The sequence below is a fragment of the Notothenia rossii genome (assembly GCF_949606895.1).
Source record: "Notothenia rossii genome assembly, chromosome: 10".
In the NCBI taxonomy this organism is placed as follows: Eukaryota; Metazoa; Chordata; class Actinopteri; order Perciformes; family Nototheniidae; genus Notothenia; species Notothenia rossii.
The window spans coordinates 21,268,946-21,290,461 of NC_136908.1; the positions used below are offsets into that span (position 1 = coordinate 21,268,946).

Below are 21,516 nucleotides of genomic sequence, written 5' to 3' on the forward strand. Positions count from 1 at the left end.
CACCTACTATGATGCACTCTAGCAATCAAATATTAGAAGCCTTGTGGCCGCTCTGGTTTTCTCTTTAGCTCCAGGTCCTCAAACAGTCTCTGTGCTGCAGCAGCCGGTCAGCTCGGGTCACAGGAGCGCTGACATATCAGATGTCTAACTAAATACACTGGAGCCTGTTTCAAGCCGCCATTTAGAGCACAGATTTGATTCTGGACAAAAACCTGGAGGGAGAACATATTTACTTTATCTGTTTGCTTTGGTTTGGATGGTGACTTTGCATTTAGAAAGCCTATTCACCGAACAATGCAGCAAATAAAAGAGTCCATGCTCTGAATAATGAGACCCCCCTTCTATTTTTCTGCAACTCGTGGTTCTTTTCGGGTTTATATTGCTGTCTGATTAGTGGGTATTTACATGCTAACACTGCACATAAAACAAATGAATACTTTTTTTTGTATTTGAGTCCTGAGGGGAGGGTAATATTTTGAGAAAAAACTATTACATTACGATTACATTTCTCAATTTAGGAGGAAAAAAGACGTTGATATATTTTAAGTTTAAAGTGGTACATTTGCAAGAAAGAAAAACTTAAATATTTTCTGAGATATTCATAAATAGTGGAGAAAGAAAATCTGAAATTATATGAGATTTAAAAAAAGTTAGATAAATCTATTTCTTGTAAATTGTGGGATCTTTTGGTGATACATTTATGACTTTAATCTTGTGATAAATATTTTCTCTAAATAATCTTCATCTAGTTTCCCTGGAAAACAGATTTCATTCCTGCATTCTTGGATTTTGAAACAGTTCCTGAGGCTTAAGTTATAGCCAATACAGAAAATGAACGCAAATTGGGATAATGCAACTATCCTACATGATCATATGTGTTGCACTTCAATGAAATCAAGAGCACATGAGTTATTTTTATATTTGTGTAATATTAATAGGCACACATTTATACAAAAAAGGCTACACTGTACGTATATCATCATTTATTGAGATAAGCAATAAAGGTCAAGTTAGCATCCCACAGTACTTTTCACAATATAGTTCCGATATAGTTCCGAAAATGTGTGTTCACACCTTTATATATACCGTCTATGGTTCACACCAAAAACATCTGAAACTAGAACTTAGTTCATGAGAACCTTTCCACCCCCTTTTCAGTCCCTGCTGAGAGAGCAGGTACTTTCCTGGGAGGAAAAGCTTCCCATTTCTGATTGGCTGGGCGGATTGCAAACCACGCCCCGTAGAACTCCAAAAACGTTTTGTGAAGCCGCCATTTTATTTGCTCACATTAGCATTATTAGCATTAGCATTAGCCCAGCGCACTAACGGAGAGAGACTAACTTATGGCAAAAATAAAACGTAGGAGCGGTGGAGTGATGAGGAGATGTCGGCGTTCTGGCGATTTACTCAGAAGGCTTCAGTAGAAGTTGCTGGGACTTCCGGCCGGGGACTTCGGGTAGCAGTATACGCCGTGAAGTTGTTTGCGGCCTGCCGGTGTCGGTACCATATGTGTTCGGGGTACCATCCATATGTGTTCGGGGTACCATCCATATGTGTTCGGGGTCCGTCTCTTACCAATGACGTCACGACGTCGGCCAGGCCAGTACACACTTTAAATGGGGTGACGTCATGATTCACCAAACTGCATTGTGGGAGCGTTGCTCGCGTTGCCTGCTTCAAAAGTAGAGCAATGTTCTACTTTTGAAGCTTTGACGGAAACGTCTGTCAATCGAATCATATGCCAATACAAGCTCTAGCCAATCAAACCGGTGCTTGTGTGTCCGGGGTTGGAGATTCAGGTGATTGGTTGTTGGTCTAGCTTCATACATACCCGCCTGCAAGCTTCAACGCACGCCGCCGTGTGTAAGTAAACTTGTGTACCCAAAGCAGAAGAACAAGAGGTGACGTCAGCAGCTTAATTCGCCTAATCCTCCCTCAGGGATATATTCCGGTGTGAACGCGATCTGACGAACTAAAGAGTTCTGATGAACTAAGTCCTGATGAACTAAGTACGGCAAAGTACTTGGTGTGAAAGCGCCTCTTGGTTTCAAATTCACTTCTCATACCACTGTGACAAAACTGTGAGTTTAGCAGTCTGATTAGGCTCTTTAGATGGAATCATCAAATACTCACACTTCATTTGTTCAGCAGAGCAATGTAAATATTCGTAATCATTGAAAGAGTTAGTCTCTTTTTCTTTTGTATACTGGTTAGCCAGGTTTCAGTCTTCGATATCTAACCAGTGATGAGTTACCTATTGTGAGCAGAATCTGGGTGGGTCTGGGTGGGACTAAAGTAAACAGAGAAGGCTAACTGCCAGCTGCTTAGTATAAAAACGTTCTGTATAGCTGCCTTACATTAATTCAGTTTGAAGCATTATGTATTTGTATTGTTTGTAACCCTAATTCAGTTAAAAGCATGATGTATTTGTATTGTTTGTAACCCTGTAGGAGAGTAGACTGGACATTGTCTGATGCTGTTATCTCATGTCCCACATGGTGCCGAGATATCGACCTGCCTAAACAGCTTCTGTGTCTGTGAATGCCTTAGCCTGAAGTGTGGCTACCAGCAGGACTGCAGCAAAAAGCAATAGGGTAAACATTTAATAAAGTATGTAATGTATAATGTGAGACTGCCCATCCTTCACATAACAGTGCATTACATTATGTTTTCTCTCTGGGCTTCTTAATGGGAGCATGGGAGCAGGACTACAGCAAAAAGCAATAGGGTAAACAAAGCAGTAGGGTAAACAATAGGGTAGAGCAATGTTCTACTTTTGAAGCTTTGACTGAAGCGTCTGTCAATAGGGTAAACAAAGCAGGACTACAGCAAAAAGCAATAGGGTAAACATTTAATAAAGTATGTAATGTATAATGTGAGACTGCCCATCCTTCACATAACAGTGCATTACATTATGTTAAACCTTTGATCTATAGTCATCAAATAAAACGTCTTTATTTTCTCTCTGGGCTTCTTAATGGGAGCATACACACTACACTGTAAGTCACAGATGATCCCTTCAAACAACACAGTCAACTATTTATATTCGAGATGTGATTTCACCAAGTGGTTGTTGTCAGACAGTTGGGTTCTTAACTGCCATCCCAGAGGTTTCTTCTTCACTTGTTTCTACAAACCAGGAAGCACGGAGACGTCTCACTTTTCTCTCCTCACTTTCACTTTCCCCTGCAAGGTGAGCCTCTCCTTTTCTCCCTTTTACCTGTTTTGGGCTTTGTTTTTAGCATTGCTGAGCTCTACTCTCTCTATGAAAGTGGTCTTTGTAATTTGAGATTTAGGCTTCAATGTATTTTGTTCTGTTGAAGTAACAGATATACAATCTTTAAATAAAGTGACAGAGGGTAGTACACAAGAAATACAAACCAAAATGAGCAACAATTAAAATAAAGGAAGTAACTGATAAAATATGAATAAAACATTAAACCATAGAAGCAAATCTTTGTGGATAGTAACTAAGTACACATAGAGAAGCACTGTACTGTAAGTAGTTATATTTGATGGCACTTTATACTTTTACTACATTTATGAGACAAATATTATATTTTTCAAAACAAAGTACAAAATAATGAACGTCAACATTAACATAACGTGATAAAAGCAGAATCATAATATAATAATGTATCATAATACAATCATTTGAAAGGAGACATTCTGCATGGATAATACGATTTATTATACTTACATTTAGCTGATAACACTTTTCTACATTAACTTCATATTTAAGAAGATCTTGTCACTAAATACAAAATAATATTTTTCATATTTCTTGGGGTTTCTTTTGCTATAATGTTATTCTTGCTCGCTGCGTGTTTGTTCTATTTTGAATGATGACACAAATCCTCCACAAGATTCACGGTGTGGCCACAATCCCTTTAATCTAACTGACTTTTATTTCACTTTCATCTGTGACCTCACTGGGCAGAGTTGTCCTCGGCCCCTTGGAATTCAAAGCTCCAGTGAGACCATTAGCAGCTCGTAAAGTGAGTGACAGACAAGGAGCCATGTCTGCTCACACATTGTGGCCAAAGGAGAGATCTGTCAGGGATAATTTTAACTTTGGCACGGCAAAGTGCCAAACACCTGTGCTGCAAAGGGAATAGGACAGTGAATAGGAACTGTTTGCATATCTTTGTCGAAGGTCAACGAGGAGTGACTTGACCATGCGTGCCATGAGGAGTTGTAACAATTCAAACCAGGTCTACTATTCAGGCTGTGGACTAGATGACATGTTATTATCGTGCAGAGTGGAGGACACAGTTGCTTTAAGGCTTTGCTGCTACTTCTCTCAGTGCTTGAACTGTGATGACATCCTTCAGGGTTGTTATGCACCAGAGTCTCAGTTTTTGTTAAATGGATTATTTGAAAGATGAACTTTGTCCTGCAATACACACAATGACTTTACTTATTTGGGGATGAAACTCAACATCAAGTTGATATGACGTAATTTTCCATTTGCACAAGAAACAACAAAAAGGAAAATCAAAGACTGAACACATAAACACATTGAATAGAAAGCAGAAGGTTACAACTAAAAATTGAATAATACACTATATATACAGGTTCTTTCATGTGTGTGGTTGCATTTAAGTTTTAGTGTGTATTTCATAACCAAAGCAAAAATAATGTTATGAGTGACAGGTACTAGTACTTCATCAGATTAATAAATTTGTATTGTCAATGCACAGAATACATATTCTGAGACAGCTTTCGAGCACCAAAAGTGCAGAGTAATGTGCATTATATATATAAAAAAAAACAAGATATGATATGGATACATCGAATATATCAGATATGTGCATGGAGAACAGATTGTAGTTTATCATTGAATTGAATGCTGAAAGAATGACACTGTTACACAGTATGGCTTTAACACAGTGGTTATGAAACATTACTGCACTGCATCAACTTATTATTCTCGCACAATAAACATATGTATTATTGGTCCTTTAAAAAAAACTTTTGTGCATTAATATATTGTTCATTACTCAAGGCAAAACGTTTATGCACAGGAAACAATATAATTGTGAGTAGTGTCAAAAACTACTAAAATATTAAAGTCAGTATAACGTTATGGAAATAAAGATGGTTTGGAAACTGCAATCTTGTTGCAGAGGATTGATTTCCTCATCACTATCTGTGGGATTAACAAGTTCCCAGGAGCCGAACAGGTGGTGTGCAGATAGGTTGATACAGTTTGCAGGAAAGGAAGCCAGTGATTCAGTTTGTATCCATATTTGAAATGCCTTATCTTCTATTTGAAGGAAAATATGACATACATTCACTAGCTTTGAATAGACACTGACATGTTGTTCCGAACACAGAAAGACATGATTAAACTCCTCAAGTGGAAGGCCAGATTCTTACAATATGAAAGAAGTCTTTGTGTAGATCTATTATTTATTTACAACGAACTCACACATCTTCAACCAAAAACAGGTCAGTGAGAAGAGACAGTGTACAACTTCAGTTCCCCCTAGAGTGTATTTGGGTTTGGCCGAGGCCGGATGGACCCTGAGTGGGGTTTAGGATGGAATCTGTGTCTGTGATAGGAGGCGTTATGTGGCTTTAGTCTGATAAAAATAGTGCACAGCATTAGAAACAACACAGACCCAACGGACATCAACGCCAAGCTAAAGGACAGCTGTGGGTTTGAGGATGGAAACCTCTAATGTATCTTATATTTCCTTAAAGCAGAGCTATGGGTTTTTATTTGCTTTTTAATTATACTGTAGGCTTACTGTATTTTGTTTAAGTGTAAAATATAAATCGGAAATGGGCCTTTCTGCATAGTGAATACTGTTATTACAAAAAACACGAGACATACATTTAGTAGAGCTCTTAAGGCCTTGTATATGACCATAGTCAGATAGCTTTTTGGTTTAGTGTTTGAATCGTTAAATTCATGCTTAGGATTCCTTTCAGTCCACATAATTCATACAAAATGTTGGATACCATTAAAAAGAGATTTAAAAAAAAGAAATAACTTCTGTCCAGAATTAATAAAAAAAAACTATATTTAATGTCAACTAATGTGAGTCCAAGATAACATGTCAATCAGATGTTTAACATCAATAAAAGCAGAATTAAAAAAGTGTTTTTTATTCTAGGGTAATCTACCCCGTGTCCTCCCTGACATCACTTCACGTGACAGAAAGTCTCGCGTGATGTGAGAGTAGTGAGGATAGCATCGTGAGCTAACTGTGTCTGTTTATTGTTAGCTTTCGTTAAATCTAAATTCTGTCAAAAACATACATTTAGCACAATTGAAAAACACCTAAAATCCTCCACAGACATGTCTAATGTCGACTGACATGGCAGCACTAGCACCTGGCCTCTTCTGAAGGCGCAGTGCGTCTGTTTTGGTTGGCCTAGCAGTTGGTTACGGAACCACTGCTAACAAGCTAGCCAGGCTGCTAACATCCGTTAAATTACTTCAGTAAAACCAGGAAGGAGGGACCAGTCGAGCAGCTCGGCCTCAAAGGTTACTCAACTTCTGCAGCATTTATTCATCAAAACGATTTTGTACAGACTTGTTTGCACCGGGAAAAGGTAAATGCAATTTAATTGTGTAGCTAAGATGATAGTTGAAGTCTCTATCTGTTTTTCTTATTGTAACGCTGGAGCTCTCAGTATCGATAGCTTCAGTCAGTTTGATCTGACTCTAGTATTGATTACAATGCTGTAGTAAAGCTCACTTAATTTGTTTACTTGTGTTATATCAGTGTAGTTGTTGGTGTGGTGTCACATGTTCTCTGTGGTGCACAGGTATTATATTATATGCACATAGCCTTAAATGGCAGATATTTATGCAGTTAACCAGCTAAATGTATAACCAAAATGACCACATGAGCCATTAAACCCAGCGGTGTGTGTTGGTGTCACATAGGCCCAGTGGGGGGAGAAGTTATCAGATCTAAAATTATCATTACTTACTACAGTGTTAAATGATTACACGTTACAAGTATAACGCATCTGCATCTTGATGTTACTGAAGTACTATATATATATATATATATATATATATATATATGTATTTCAGAATACAGAAGCTTATTTGTTTTTCATTATTATATACCATTACGGAATTTTTGATCTAATAGATGTTTTATAACTGGTGCTCTTTTGCTTATTGTATGCTTTATTTATAATTATGGTTATTATTATTATTATTATTATCCATGCATTATTACTATAATTGTTTTAGTATTATATTACTGGATTAGATACAGTTGCAACTAATAAAGCTGGAGCTATTTCTTTTGTATACGGCTGACTGGTTGTTATCCATAATATATTATCATTAATTATTGGTTTATGCATTTTGATGTTGTGAAATAAATGCAGCCAAGTTAAAAGAACATTATCGGCTTCCTAAATGTAGTGGAGTAGAAGTACAAAATAGCATGAAAGTGTATTATTTAAGTAAAATGACTTCAAATTGTACTCAAGTTCAATGCATCAGAGTAAAGGTCCTTAGTTACATTCCACCACAGGTAGTCAGTGTCTCAGGGCTTTCTGGTTTTGCAAGTTTGACAGATGTTTGCCTACCCGGTTGTAATGTGTTTGTCTTTGAATGGACTATGCACCAAGTCTTCAAATGGCAACCGTCACAACCAGTCCGGCTACTTAGCGGGGTAAACCACAACCACAATTATTAACTGCATCAGAGCACCCAATATGTCTCTCATAATACAGCATTGCATATCATCTAAACGTCACTGGAAATTAGGAAATTATGGTTTATTTTATTAGATATCTAGAAGGCGTAAAACTGTGAAGGCTGAAATACCTTTGCCAGTGATGAAATGGAAAAGCCTGAAATGAATTAAGTTTACTTTCACTTCTGTTTTTGTTTGGATGTCAAGGGGGAAAGCGAGGCTTTGGTAGCATGCAGTTGATATAGTTTGGAGAAAGTCAACTCACTGATGCACCTCTTTGTAATTATCATTCAGGGCAAGACTGAAGAACAGAAGCATACGTGATGCTGAGAATACAAACTATCTGTTACCAATAATGCTTATTATAACATCTTTAGTTGTTTTTAGGCTATTATTTTACTTTACACAGGTCTGCATATGAAACCTGCTTTTCTTAGGATTTGTACCATACAATCATAATGTTGACCGTACAATTGGAATAATAAGGGTACCAGAAATAGTGGCAGAGAAAGTGGGGAAGTGTCCATTGGCCCTCCCACTTTACTCCCCTGGCCTGATGTAGCTCTAAGTCCGGTGTGATCCCATTATGAGATGGTCTCTAGTTTAAAAGAGAAATAATTACATTTCAATTATATTTCAGATTGAAAGCACTCTGGAGATATGAAGTGTTATCAATGAATATCTATACATGTACAAATGTCCAGTTTAGCCTCATTGGTAACACCTATATCACAAGTTTCATAACTGGTGGGAACATGTTCTTGCCGTGGCATCTTCAGTTGAGAATAACAACAAACAGGAGAATGAAGGCATGCAGTGAGGACTTAATAACTATATTGAAGTTTGAGGTTCAGCAAAAGAACCGTGAGGCCTGTTTTAGATGTGTACAAGCAGGGGAAACTCTGTATATTGCATCTAAGGTTTGGCACATAGCAACTGTTGTCCCTTCAAACATACCGTTTGGTATAAAAACAATCTGGAATAAAAAGCAAACGTTTCTGACTCAAATGAAGTTGGTGTTTCAAACTCAAACCCCCCCTCTGATGCAAACACAAAGGGTGGATACACTGTTGGCTTTTTGGCCTTTGTAATGTGAAATAAGTAGCTTAATGCTTGTGTAGGTGCTGCTGTCCATAGTACTGAAAAGACCGAGCAGAAGAGATTGAGACATTCAGGACAATCACAACAAATCCCTGACACAGGCCATGTAATGTGAAAGCCATTCCCCAGCGGAAAAATGCAATAATTTTTTTCTTCACAACCATCTTGTCTTATCGGGATTAATAAGTCACTGTAGGGGCAAAAGCTGTTCCTTAACCCACTGCTCTCCCTGCTCCAGATCTGCTGCTTTGTGAGACATACTGATCTTCATTTTGTAGACATATTCTATAATAACATTTCTAAGCCCAAAGCTAGACAGATGCTGCTCAAGTTCATTCTTTAATTTGACTTGGCAGAAACTAGCAAATGTATAAAGAAAACAAATGTGTTCTGAAGCATTTGGTTGAAATAAGTGATTCTATGTTGCACATGTTGTTCTCATTTTCAGTCAGTGTAGGTTCATTAGTCAGCTTTGGGCTTAAGGTCACTGCACTGAAGTTCTGTTTGTTAACCTTAGTGTAACATTGTATCTAAATGGCTCACAGATTGATGATAAGCGGTTGGGAAATAGTACAAAAAAAGAAACCTCAGTGGAGGAGTGTGGACACTTTGTGCTGGATACAGAACAATCATTCCAGGTTTTATTACGTAGCTGTCCAACCGTGATGCATATGGAGGATTGTTTTTTTCCTCTTGTACACTTTGAGTCAAACAAGTAAAATTCCCTTCTTTGTTTTCTAGTAAAGGCATATCTAAGCGGTCCTGAGTGCAAACATGTCCAAGGCTCCGGACTCTCCAGCTCGGTCCCGCTCCAGATCCAGGTCAAGATCCAGATCTTACTCCAGATCTCACTCTCGAAGCCGCTCCCGCTCCAGATCCAGAAAACGTCGCTATAGGTAAATGAAGTTTGCTGTGTCTGACTCGAACCTTCATCACTTCCTTGTTGTGCAAGGGATAAATAGATCCAGGTTTGCCTCATGTTTTTTGAGTTCATAATATCACATAATCATAAAGCATGTTTTGTGCAGTTCTTAGACAATTATTTAAAAGGGATTTACTCTAGATCTCAGTGTGTAAAAATCACTGAAATGCTTACTAAATATGTTGTTTTCTGTGGGTTTAAAGGAATTAAGTGAAAGGAACATATATTAGATTGGATATTAATGTCTGGAAGAGTCTGGAAATTGTGGGGTTAGATATCTTAAAAGTGCTTGAATGATAGTCTTCTACAGCTATACAACCCTCAATGACTAAGGTGTTAGTACTCATAGACTTTCACTTGCTGCTTTTATTGCTATTTAATATCTCCCTAAACGGCGACACATTTATAGTTTCCTTCATGGATTTTCTTATATTCAGTTGTTTTTTACTCTGTGATACAAGTCAGTGCTGTCAGGAAACACGAGGGCTGTACCCGAATATTTGTTCGTTGGAATACTATTCAGGTTTCAATTTCGATATTCGTTTTGTTTGTTTTTTCGTTTTTTTCCCATTCTTTTTTTTTCAAATTGAATTTGTTGAAATCTCCAATATCAACATAAGAGCTTGTGCCTCTTCGGAGGGTGCTAACACTTAACCATAAACCTTATTGTTTACTTTCTCCGTCTTTATATGTAGATATGACTTTTCTCCGTTAATCTCCCTCACGTTGTTTCCATAGCAAACAACTTCCTGTCAACTGCGCTAACTCTCCTTCAAAATAAAAGCATTTCCATAAATAGGAAGCCAAGCCAAATTACACTTAAGACATATACAACTGCAATGAAAGTAATAAACACAATGCGATATCCTTTTCAATTTCAAAGAACACAAGTTGCGTTAATAACTATAAAACAACAATACTGTAGAATAACAAAATAAATGCTGTGAATACACGTGTTGAAGTGGTTCGCTGCTGATTAATATTAGCAGTAATCCCCCGCGCGGGCCGAATATTCGCTGCTGATTACTACCGAATATCCGGAGCCCGAAAAATGGTATTCGGGACTGCCCTAGGAAACACACACACAACCACTGGTGTTCTTATATCTGTTTGGCTCTGTTTGTAGGGGAGCACAAAACAACTACGAAATGCATAGCTCATGTTTCAGTTGTGTGTTTACTCACCAGCTGCTTCATCATGACAGCCATTTTACTTTAGTGATACAGCACTCCTGTCTCTCTTGCAATTAGTCTAATTAAAATGGTATCCCACCTGTTTTACACAAGGAGAGATATAGGTGATGGGGAATACTAACAATTGTATGAAGCCTTTGGTGGATTCTAGTACATTTCAAGTGTAACTTAGTAAGTCCCTTATTGCCCTCCTTTCACTAGGCCCCAAGGGTTCAAGGTTAGCTCTGAATTTGCATACATATTTTTCCTGTGTGGGTGACAGGCTGCCGAAGACTCAAACTATTTGCATCAGCTTACGTTCTTTCTTGTTAGGAGCCTCCAGTCATCTGGTGTATATTTGTGGCACGTTTTAATGTGGTTTCCTTATTTAAGTGAGGGAGGGCTTCCCACGCTTGTTCGTGTCACTTCATGTTTGTGTTTAGAGCTTGACGGTTAAAGCACTTTCACAGACAGCGAGTTGTTGACTGGATGTTTTCCATTGAAGAGCATTGCTACACTGCATGTCAATGATTGTCCAAAGGGAAAAAGAGTAGAGAGCGAGTACTCTTGGCCCTATTGTATGTCCCTCCCCCTTCACTGCCACCTCCCTCTGTGGATTAGAGCAGGTTGGGCCCTGCGTGTACTCTTTGTCCTACTCATAAATAAAAGCCACACACACTGTCTTGCCTGTGGGAAAACATTGTCTGTTGTCCAGGAGTGGTCTGCTCCAATGAAAAGGCGCAACGGGTAAGTAGTTGGCATGTGCATGTAAACGTAATGGTTTTGTTGCAGGCCATCAGCACAGGTATCGTTTTAAAGGGATAGTTCAGATAGTTTGAACTGGGGTTGTTTGAGGCGCTTGTTCATATCTACAATAGGTGACTGCGACACACACTGTGTTTGGAGAAAGGGCAGTAGTACCAGCACGTAAGCAAAGCAATGTAAAGAAATATTCGTATTTACGTCTTATATATTCCTTACTAAAGACCTTTTTGAAGCTACAGAACACGCTAGTTGCAGGTCTACTGCCCCCTCTATTGTTTTTGGAATTGTTTGACTGTTGTGAAACAATTTTAGATTTTAAGTGGACCTATTTTTTTGATTCATTTGTCTGGTGATTAAAATACATGTTTGTTTGTGAGGCTTTTATTTGTAGTTTTTCATAAATGAAGCTAAGATTCAATGTTTTGAATGTATTCATTTTTAACTTCATTTTCAATTTCCTGGTGTTAAGTTTGCTATCACAGTCAACTCAATCTTCAGAGTTTTTTGTCCATAGTATTGCACTGTGCGGTTTTTAGGAATTGTTCATGGTGAAAAATGTCGACCTTTGCGTGGCTTATATAAATATAATTGAAGTCTTGTTGATCTATGCCTCTCTGAGTGAGACATCGCTGTGCCTAGTGGAGTTATGACTCGGTTATCCGTGAGAATACATCGCCCCCTGTTGACATCTGGGCAGCAGTAGATCTCAGTCTCTTCTCAAGGCTAACCATAAAAGGACAGTTAGGAAAAGTTTGTCTGATATTTGTTCAATTTCAAAGCTTCCTACAGATAGATTTTGGGAAATTGTCACTTGTAACTCTGGTCATATCGGCTTGGTAACTGAATTATCAGTCTTATGTTTCAGCCATTCTCTTGTTCGTGATAAAATATAATAAGGCTGCAACTAACCATTATTTTCTACAAATCAAGGAGTTATTCATTATACGATTACAGATGACTGATGTCACTGATGTAGCGTTCATTACAGGAAAGACAGGGATGGAATATAACTCCATATTTACACATAACGTACATCAAATCAAGTCCTGAACTCTAATACTATGTGACTCACAATTGCAAGACATATTAAGACACAGGACAGTCATGCTTCAAAAATATGATCTTTTAAAACAATTGTCATGTTGCTGATCATTTTCTTTACTTGTAGGCTGCTGACTTGCAAGATGAAACATTGTGTTGGACTACAACACACACTTTACCCTCAATTACATATCGTTTTCTTCTTCTCCCCCTTCTATCTTCCAGTTCCAGGTCTCGGTCCCGCTCTCGCTCTCACTCTCCGTCCAGAAACTATCCCAGCAGGGACTATCAGAACAACAGAGGGGGCTTCAGAGGCTACAACCGAGGCTACCGGAGGCCCTTCCACTACCGTGGCAGAAACCGAGGCTATTACCAGCGCGGCCATTACCAGAACAGGGGAGGAGGAGGAGGAGGAGGAGGAGGCGGCGGCGGCAGCGGCTACGGATACAAGGCCAACTGGCAGGGTGGTGGAGGCGGTGATGGTGGGCGTGGCGGTGGAGGCGGAGGCTGGCATGATCGCCACCATGACCAGGACCACCACTCCCACAGTCCGAGGAGGGGGCGCTCACGCTCCCGCACACCCAAAAAGCGCTCGGGTAGCCGGAGCCGCTCCCACTACTCTGACCGCTCGTCTTCCAAGGGATCCCGGCGCTCCAGGCACTCCAGCTACTCCTCGCACTCACGGTCCTCGTCGCAACATCATCGCAGCAGCAAGAGCAAGCACGGCTCCAAGGAAACCAAGGACAAGTCAGAAAGTCATCCAGAGAAATCCAGCCAGGCAGCAGACGGCAGCACCATCGAGAAGGTGTCCGGAGGGAAATGGATCGACGATGACACCAGCCCTAAACGAAGGAGCCCAGAGACTAAAAATGAAGACGCCCCCAGCAGCTCCGAGGGAAAAGGGCCTATGTGGAAAACCGTTGGTAGCGTGACCCCTCCAGCAAAGAGCCCCACAAAGTCCGGACAAACGGCCTCCTTCAGCGGCTTTGGGTTCTTCTCAAAGGAAGAAACCAAATCTGAAGATAAGACGGTGATCTCTGCTGCCTTCAAAAAGTACGTCTGTTACTATTTTCCTCCTTTGAATGTAATAACATTTCCTTTTTTTCATTATTCTAACAAATGATGAACGTTATGTTTCTTTCAAACATGTGTAGCCTTTATCAAAGAACCCTGGAGGAATACATGTTAAAATGGAAAACATAAGACTCAAGATATTTACTTTTCTGTGCATTGAGAGGAAGTCGTATGAAATCCCACTTACTTAGGCAGTGGTGGTGACGTGAGTTTGACTATTCCAATGTGAGTCCTGGTCTTTTACTGTTTCCTTAAGGGATGGGCTTTTTTAAATGTCATATTGATCAAGGCAGAACATTAGACAAGCAACTAGTAGATTGAAAAAAGAATCTTCGCTACAGCCCTGGGAAGCAAACGGATGAGACGGTACTTTAATACTGAGAATATTGTCCCAAATGTTTCCCAACGAGGAGTTAACAATCCAATAAATAACATAATAAACAATATCACAGTTTATGTGCAATGTGTATTTCCCTTTTTAAATTGTGTAACGCATTTTAGCCATGTACCTGGGGGTGCCCGTACTAAAGATCGGTTCTCTGTTTCAGGTTCTTGGCTGAGAATAAAAACAAAAAGCAGGCTGCAGAGAAGGAGAACGGTCGTGATAAAGAGCAGAGCAACACAGACAGAGAACTAGAGAAAGGAAGCAAGTCCGGAGATCTCTTCAACATCTCGTCCGGTTCTTTCAGCGACTCAAAGGAAGACAAGACCCTGCCCTTCTTTGACGCCGGAGAAGAGGAGTTCCTCAAGTCCCACGGCCTGAAAGAGAGGGACATTGAGGATGACGGGGACGCCAAACCCACCCTCACAGCTCGGGACATTTTTGGCAAATGGGGGGACGAGCCAAGCTACTCAACGTCCTACCCACCAGCTAAAGAGAAGAGCCGCAGAGATGCTGAAGAGGCAGAGCCCGCGGATCACATGGAGGAGGAGATGTACAGGAGCCGCAAACACAGCTCCAAGAAAGAAGAGAAGGCCAAGAAGAAGGAGAAGAAAGAGAAGGAGAGGTCCAGGAGGAGTCCGTCCCCTCCCGCAGCGTCCAGAGAGAAGGAGCGCCCGCTGTTCCCCGGAGCTTTCCCTCTTCGCGAGGACTCGCCTGGGCGTCGCATGTCTGCGTCAAGGGACGACTTTGAACACAAAATTGGTTCCATTGATGAAATGCCCAGGTATGTCCGAATGTCCAACATGGACTTGTTAAGAACCAAGGATCCTTGTTTTCTCTCTTAATATAACACGAGACACTTCCATTAAAGCAGAATGTAAATCCAACATGTGTGGTGCTCCTCTAACAGTCACATGCTCTCTGGCTTAAATCCCATTTCCCAATCATGATGTATGTACTATGATCCTATAAAACAAATCCAAACTTTAGCACATTGAAAATTGTAAAAACGTTCCCCAATATTTATGATTCTTTATTTGAGCCATATGGTAGCTATTTGTTCTTTGTCAATGTACAATGTGGCTCACTGCTTCTCTTCTCTCAGCTCTTCCATGTCTAAAGATCGTGTCATGCCCAGAGAGCTGAACCCCACTAAAAAAGACGCAGAGTTTCGTTCCATTTTCCAGCACGTTCAGTCAGCGCAGCTCCGCCGGAGCCCCTCTGAGCTGTTCGCTCAGCACATAGTCTCAATCGTGCATTACATCAAAGGTAAAGTATGACCTGTGCTGGCTTTGTCCCGCCTCCACAGACTCAGGACGACAGGTGTGAGATCCAGGGTACATCTCATTATATGTCAGTTACCATACTATACTACTGTATCTGGAATAATAGTTTGTTGTTCTTTATTTGCAGCTCAACACTTCCAATCCTCAGACATGTCTTTAAGTGAGCGCTTTGCCATGTACCAAAGAAAAGCTGCAGAGGTAGAAATGATGAAGCCAAGGAAGAGCCCAGAAATCCACAGGTATACACAACGTCTCACAATCTGACCTGAAGTAATGTACCCTTCTTTTAGCTCCATCAATGACCTACAGTGTTTTCAGGAATGCATACATAACAATCACAAATCCAATTGTTTGCCACTAGAGAGATATATTATTATGATTATCTTAAATCAGCTCTCATATTATTTAGAAACTATTAACTCTAAGTTGTATGGATCCGATGGACATTTAATGTAAACGTTATTTTTACTCCTAAAAAATTAATACATTTGGAACAGATGGAAATAAAAATATTTACATATATATGTATAGAATTTCAAGAAGTTAATTGAAAAAATGTTTTAAAATTTGATATTTTTGGTATATTCAATATAAATATTTACTTATTTATTTGTTTCTCTCATTTTCAGTGTATACATTAAATGAGAATTGTACAAAAATAATTAATATAACATGGGTAAGTGCATTAATTCAGCCTTTTTCGGTCAGTATACATTTTTCTTTTGGTCCCTAATTCAAAAGTAATAACAAGTTGTGTGTTTTTGAGTTGACAGACTGAACATGAACTGTACACCTGTTGTGTTTTATATATTCACCTTCGGGCTCTTTCCTCCTCTCTCAGGAGAATCGATGTTTCCCCCAGTGCCTTTAAGAGGCACACTCACCTGTTTGAGGAGATGGAGGAGACGAGCTACAAGGTGACCCGCCATTTTGAAATTTGAAGTATTTGGAACAAGCAAATTTGAGACGATCCTAAGCAGCAGTGTTCAGCTTTGTGCTTTTCTTTCAAAGGATGCATATATCTAAATCAAAAGAGCCCAATTGTGTTTTGTAAGTGCCAAGCAAGCCCCCCAGCCTATGAGATATGGTTATTGACTGGGTATGTACGAACCCAAGCAAAGGCTAAAAGGAAGCGAATTAAGATCCTGAGTCCAAGCCTCTCAAGGGACGCTTATCAGTGCCTTTACCTTGTAAGTATTTTTCTTGAAAAGAAAAAAATCAAGCTACAAAAAATCTGTTAATTAATTTTGATATGCTACATGCATGTTGCTGGTTTCCACAAATATGTTGTATTCCGTTGTGAAAAGACATTCTTTGAACATATTTTTTGTATTGTCAGTATTTTGTCTTAACCACTTGAGCGAACACATTCATATATGTTTAGCATCTTTATTTTTAATGCACTGGTGTTTGATTTCAAGCTGTTTATTTGTATGTTTCCTTTACCAAATCATTTGAAAGCATTTTGAATATGTCCATTAGTTATGCAAACAGCTGGTTCAGTGGCTAATAAACCCACCTTTCTGCAGGATCCAAGTAAAAAGTTCAAAGGCGACGTGATGGACCTCCGTCTGGATATTGAAAGACGTAAGAGGTCTGCGGGAAAGGATTACAAGCGTGAAGGAGGCCGGAGCTCAGGAGGCTCCCGGGGGCCGAGCAGAGAGAGGTCCTCTGAGAAATCTGGGAAACACCACAAGAAATCCAAGTACGTGCACTCAGTGCTCTCAAATGTTCCAACACACAGGGAACACAACGTTTGGAGGAGTAGTTACCATTGTTACTAATAATATGTTTCCATGTTGAAAGATGTAGAGTGTATAGCAGAGTCAAGTTAACAATAACCACTTTCTATTTTTTCCTACACATTCATGATACCAGATTGGTTTGTGGCCAAAAAGGCAAGAAAGGCTGAACAAACAAATTGGGAGAAAGTTGACAAATAAACACTTTAAAAATCAAGTTATTAATCATTAATAAAAAAATGGAACATACAAAATATAGCTATTTAAAACAGAGCTGTACAGTGATTACAGAATTGTAGGTGAAAAGTATTGACTAAAGGTTGTCGAAGTTTTCCAGTATGAAGAATGTAGAAGCTTAATGTGAAGTTGCAGAAGGAAATGTTGAATTAGCATTAGCTGTCACCCGGATAGAGAATAAAGCTACAACAAACAGGTTTCTTTCTGTACCATTAAAGTGCTGGAACTAATCTGTTCAAGCACACAGATTAACGACACCATGACATGAAGAAAACATGTCATGATCTGCCTGTGTGAACTTTGTTATAAAGTTATAATTTAAGATGTGTCACTTGTTACTTTTCAGAAAATGCTAAATCTGAGATTGATTGGCCAGTCATCTCTAACTGTAACCTTAGTAACCACTCTGCAAACCAATCTGCTTTTTAAACTTTCAAACCATTTTGATACATTTTATGTCTGTAAATTCTCTGACACTCGCATCCATCTTTTCTTGACAGGAAGGGTAAGAAGAAGCGGGACCGCTCTCCATCCTCCTCTTCCTCCTCCTCCTCTGCCTCTCCTTATCCTCCAGCTTTGAGGGGAAAAGAGTTCATGGGAGGGGAGGGGATGGAGCACTCAGAGGAGGGCTACGCTCACAACCGGTATCCTCCACGAGACTACGGCGGGGGCGGAGACCGGGGGGGCCACGACCGGGGGGGCCACGACCGGGGGGGCCACTTTGAGGGCCACAACGCAGAGCGGGGCAGAGGCCGAGGATTCGTAAGTTGCTTTCTGAGCTTTGTTTCTCTCTTCTGCTGTTGAGTCTTTTCCACTGAGGGAAACTGACATCTCATCTTCTTGCAATTGTTTATCCTAACGGCATCACAGTAGACGTTCACTTCTCTGCTCTGCTCCTTCCTCCTATTGCTAAGGAACATAATGTGGATGATGATGATGATGATGATGATGATGATGATGATGATGATAATGATGTCACTATCATACATATTCCATGCACTGCCTGGTTTTTATGAAGGTAATGTAGCGTAAATATGTGGAACCTCACCCCATCACTAAACAAATGCCTGATACCCATTAGTATCTCATCGCGCCTGGGTCCATTATTTGACTAATATTAAACATAACAATAAATATTCTTCCATCTTGTTGTAGAACATGTCTTTGTCCCTTGACTGCGAGTTAAATCCAACTCGTTGTTTTGATTTCAGTTCCCCAGAGTGAGAGGGAGAGGGTGGAACAGGGGAAATTATCCAGGCAACAACAGCAATGGAAACCCTGCCCCTCTGAACCCTGCAGTGCGCCCTCCAGAGGAGGAGTGGGACCCTGAATACACTCCCAAGAGCAGGAAGTATTACCTGGTGAGCCTCTCGTGCTGATGATTTAGTGATGCACCTTAAAAAACGTAGGGCTTTTAACACTGAAGGCATCACAGTAGAATTTAATTATGATACAATTAAATAATACCTTGGCTTAAGACATGTCCCTGCTGCATGTTTACCCTCTGTTGTTTGTGCATGCCGGCACAGAGCCCTTTTTAGTGTTGTTAGTAACTACTAACATCAAAGTCAACATGTTCCTGTGAAACAAGCCCATCCTCATTTTGGAGGGCTTTATTATGACACATAGAAACCAAGGATTTTTTACCCCACAAATAATTACGTTTTGATTTGACTCGGCCCACGGTTTATTCTAACTAAGCAGACTAGTAGGGAAAAGTCTCTGTGGTCACAGCCCAGGCATACAGGTGGTGAGGTTTACATCATGCAAATGCTTTCATACTCGTGGTAGAACACTTTATTTTTACAAAAGGATGGAATGTTTTGTTATTATGTATAATGGCATACTTAAAAATTCAGGACATTTTTACATTTGACTTTGATTTGTTGTCATTGTAAACATCTAACCATGATTGATTAGACGCTGTCTGGCAAAATATGGATTATTTCAACATTTTATTGGAAAGTATCTGATGAAACAGTGATAAAGAAAACCTTGAAGAAGAATGGTTTGCTTCACAGCAGAACAAACCTGCTACCCTCTAAGTGACAAATGTGGACAACAATTGTACAGTATTGAAGGAAAGCACTGCAAGCAAACCTTCTATTTAGAGATGTATAGACAGGGGGAGATTTACATTCATGCAGTTGGCTAAATATTCAGCCATGCTAATACAAATGTTTGTGATACTAACACTATCCTCTCTAGCTCTCAATCACGTTTACAGCCTTGTCTTCTGGCCACAAGTCACCTCTCGCGAGATTTCAGAACCCTGAGCGAGACTTTGAGAGACATTAACAAAGAGAAAGGAAAAACAGTTGAAATCACTAAAGGATCATTTCCATAATGATCAGATACTTTCAAAACAGTCTGAGCCTAACTGTAAAACATGGAGGAACAGTTGCTCTTTAGTAACCCTGCTGTGTGAAGGACTTCTGGTTGACCTTTAACCCCACCTGTTTCTCCTTCCAGCACGACGACCGTGATGGCGAGAAGACCTGGGTGGATTCCCGTGGGAGGGGACGGGGGGCCTTCCCCACACGCCGGGGACGCTTCGTCTACCGTAAGGGGGGCAGCAGCCCGAAGTGGACACACGACATGTTCCAGGGCGGGGGGGAGGGGGCGGAGCTAGCTGACGAGGGCATGGAAAGCCTGCCGGTCATCCGTAAAGAAACCAAGAACGCCGGAGAAGCACCCGCCCCGAAGCAGTAGAACCACTCGACCCATCACCAGATACATACAGGTGTGGGGATGGTTACAGTGATGGTGAAGGGGATATCCCCCCCCACATCATCACATTTAATGGTTATAAATGTGTTCAGTAAGTTGAGCCTTCTCACAGTTAAAGTGAAGAATCTTTGGAATGAAGAGCACCTTCATTTCAGAGTGTTTTGTTTTTAAATGTCAAGTGAGTTTTTGTTCTGCAGCTGGTTTCATTGTATCTTTTTAAGGGAGAAAATACTGAGGCAAAAAAATATTCTCTGAAGACATGACAAAGTAAAAAATGTGTGCCTTAGAAAATAAATATTATTACTTGTTTAATCCAGCTATAAGAGGTAGCTCTCCATCAGTGTAGGAAGGTTATAGATGATTTCCATGTTTATGTTGTTGGGGCTGTGATAAATCTTCGATGTTACTGCATGATTCATACCGCGCTCCTCGGGACCAATCAGAAGTGGGCTCAGGGCTCACCGCCGTCACGTTTCAGACAGGAAAGGTCAAATATCTTTAATGAACGGTTGATGTTTGTCACTTATACTCTCCAAGCGTTTTCATATAGTGCCACTTTAGCTGTATTTCTCATTAGGAAGTGAAGACATTGGTATGTGTGTGTGGTTCAGTATATTCTCATTCATTCGGAGTGTTTTAAGTTTAAAAAACAAAACAAATTGTAAAGAATTTGGCACTAACATCTTCTGATTTTGCTTTAGACAGATAAATATAAAGGTTTCAGACTGTCAAGTTAATTTAGTAAGTGGCTACCTTTTTGTTTAGATGAATAATTAAAAATGTCATAGCTTTACAAAATGCTGTATAGAATGATTCTATTATTAGACCTACATTATTGTAACCCCAACATCTAAGGGAAGTAAAAATATAAACAGGAAATGGTTCTTTTAAAAAAACGAAACAAACACAACCTTAAATCCTCCCACAAAACGAAAAAGAGCAGTTTGAGCTGATAAAGGAAAGAGAAACCCCAAAAGGATTGTGTTGATGGAAGTGTATATTTTTAAGAAGAGTTGCCGCGAACTAGCAGAAGTCGTCCTGTGAATCTCACTGTGCTGCTTCTCACTGTACATGCTGCATGTACCAAACACAACTGTAGGACTTTGTTTTTGTTCAATCTGAAGCCGAAAACTTTTGTACTGTTCTCAAGAGCTTTGGAGTACTTTGTCTTTTAATTTTCAATAAATCTTTCTTTGATTCAGGGCAACGCTGTGAGTGTGATACTTGTTGAGAACTACCAAATGGAGAGAGAAATGAGTGTGACAGCCCTCTCTGGTGTTGGTTTGGGGTACCACACTCTCTTTAGCAGTACGCCTGAAATACTAACACATTTAACCATAAAGCATCTCAGGGCTAGAACTATTCATTACATGTTAGCCGTTTTTATC

The 21,516-nt window shown here is 39.9% G+C and overlaps 1 protein-coding gene across 2 annotated transcripts; it reads left to right on the top strand.

The window, feature by feature from the left end:
• The first annotated feature begins 6,176 nt into the window (after positions 1–6,176).
• thrap3b (thyroid hormone receptor associated protein 3b) lies at positions 6,177–21,335 on the top strand. Of its 2 annotated transcripts, XM_079653060.1 has the most exons (11): positions 6,177–6,567; positions 9,519–9,673; positions 12,903–13,730; positions 14,300–14,917; positions 15,239–15,402; positions 15,547–15,658; positions 16,261–16,336; positions 16,949–17,124; positions 17,899–18,160; positions 18,610–18,759; positions 19,871–21,335. In XM_079653060.1, the coding sequence occupies exons 2-11, from the start codon at positions 9,552–9,554 to the stop codon at positions 20,108–20,110; spliced, it is 2,748 nt and encodes a 915-aa protein (XP_079509186.1). In that variant the 5' UTR covers positions 6,177–6,567; positions 9,519–9,551; the 3' UTR covers positions 20,111–21,335. The 2 variants fall into 2 exon arrangements, with proteins under 2 accessions (XP_079509186.1, XP_079509185.1); XM_079653059.1 differs by lacking the exons at positions 6,177–6,567; positions 9,519–9,673 and adding an exon at positions 11,490–11,618.
• Positions 21,336–21,516: the final 181 nt, after the last annotated feature.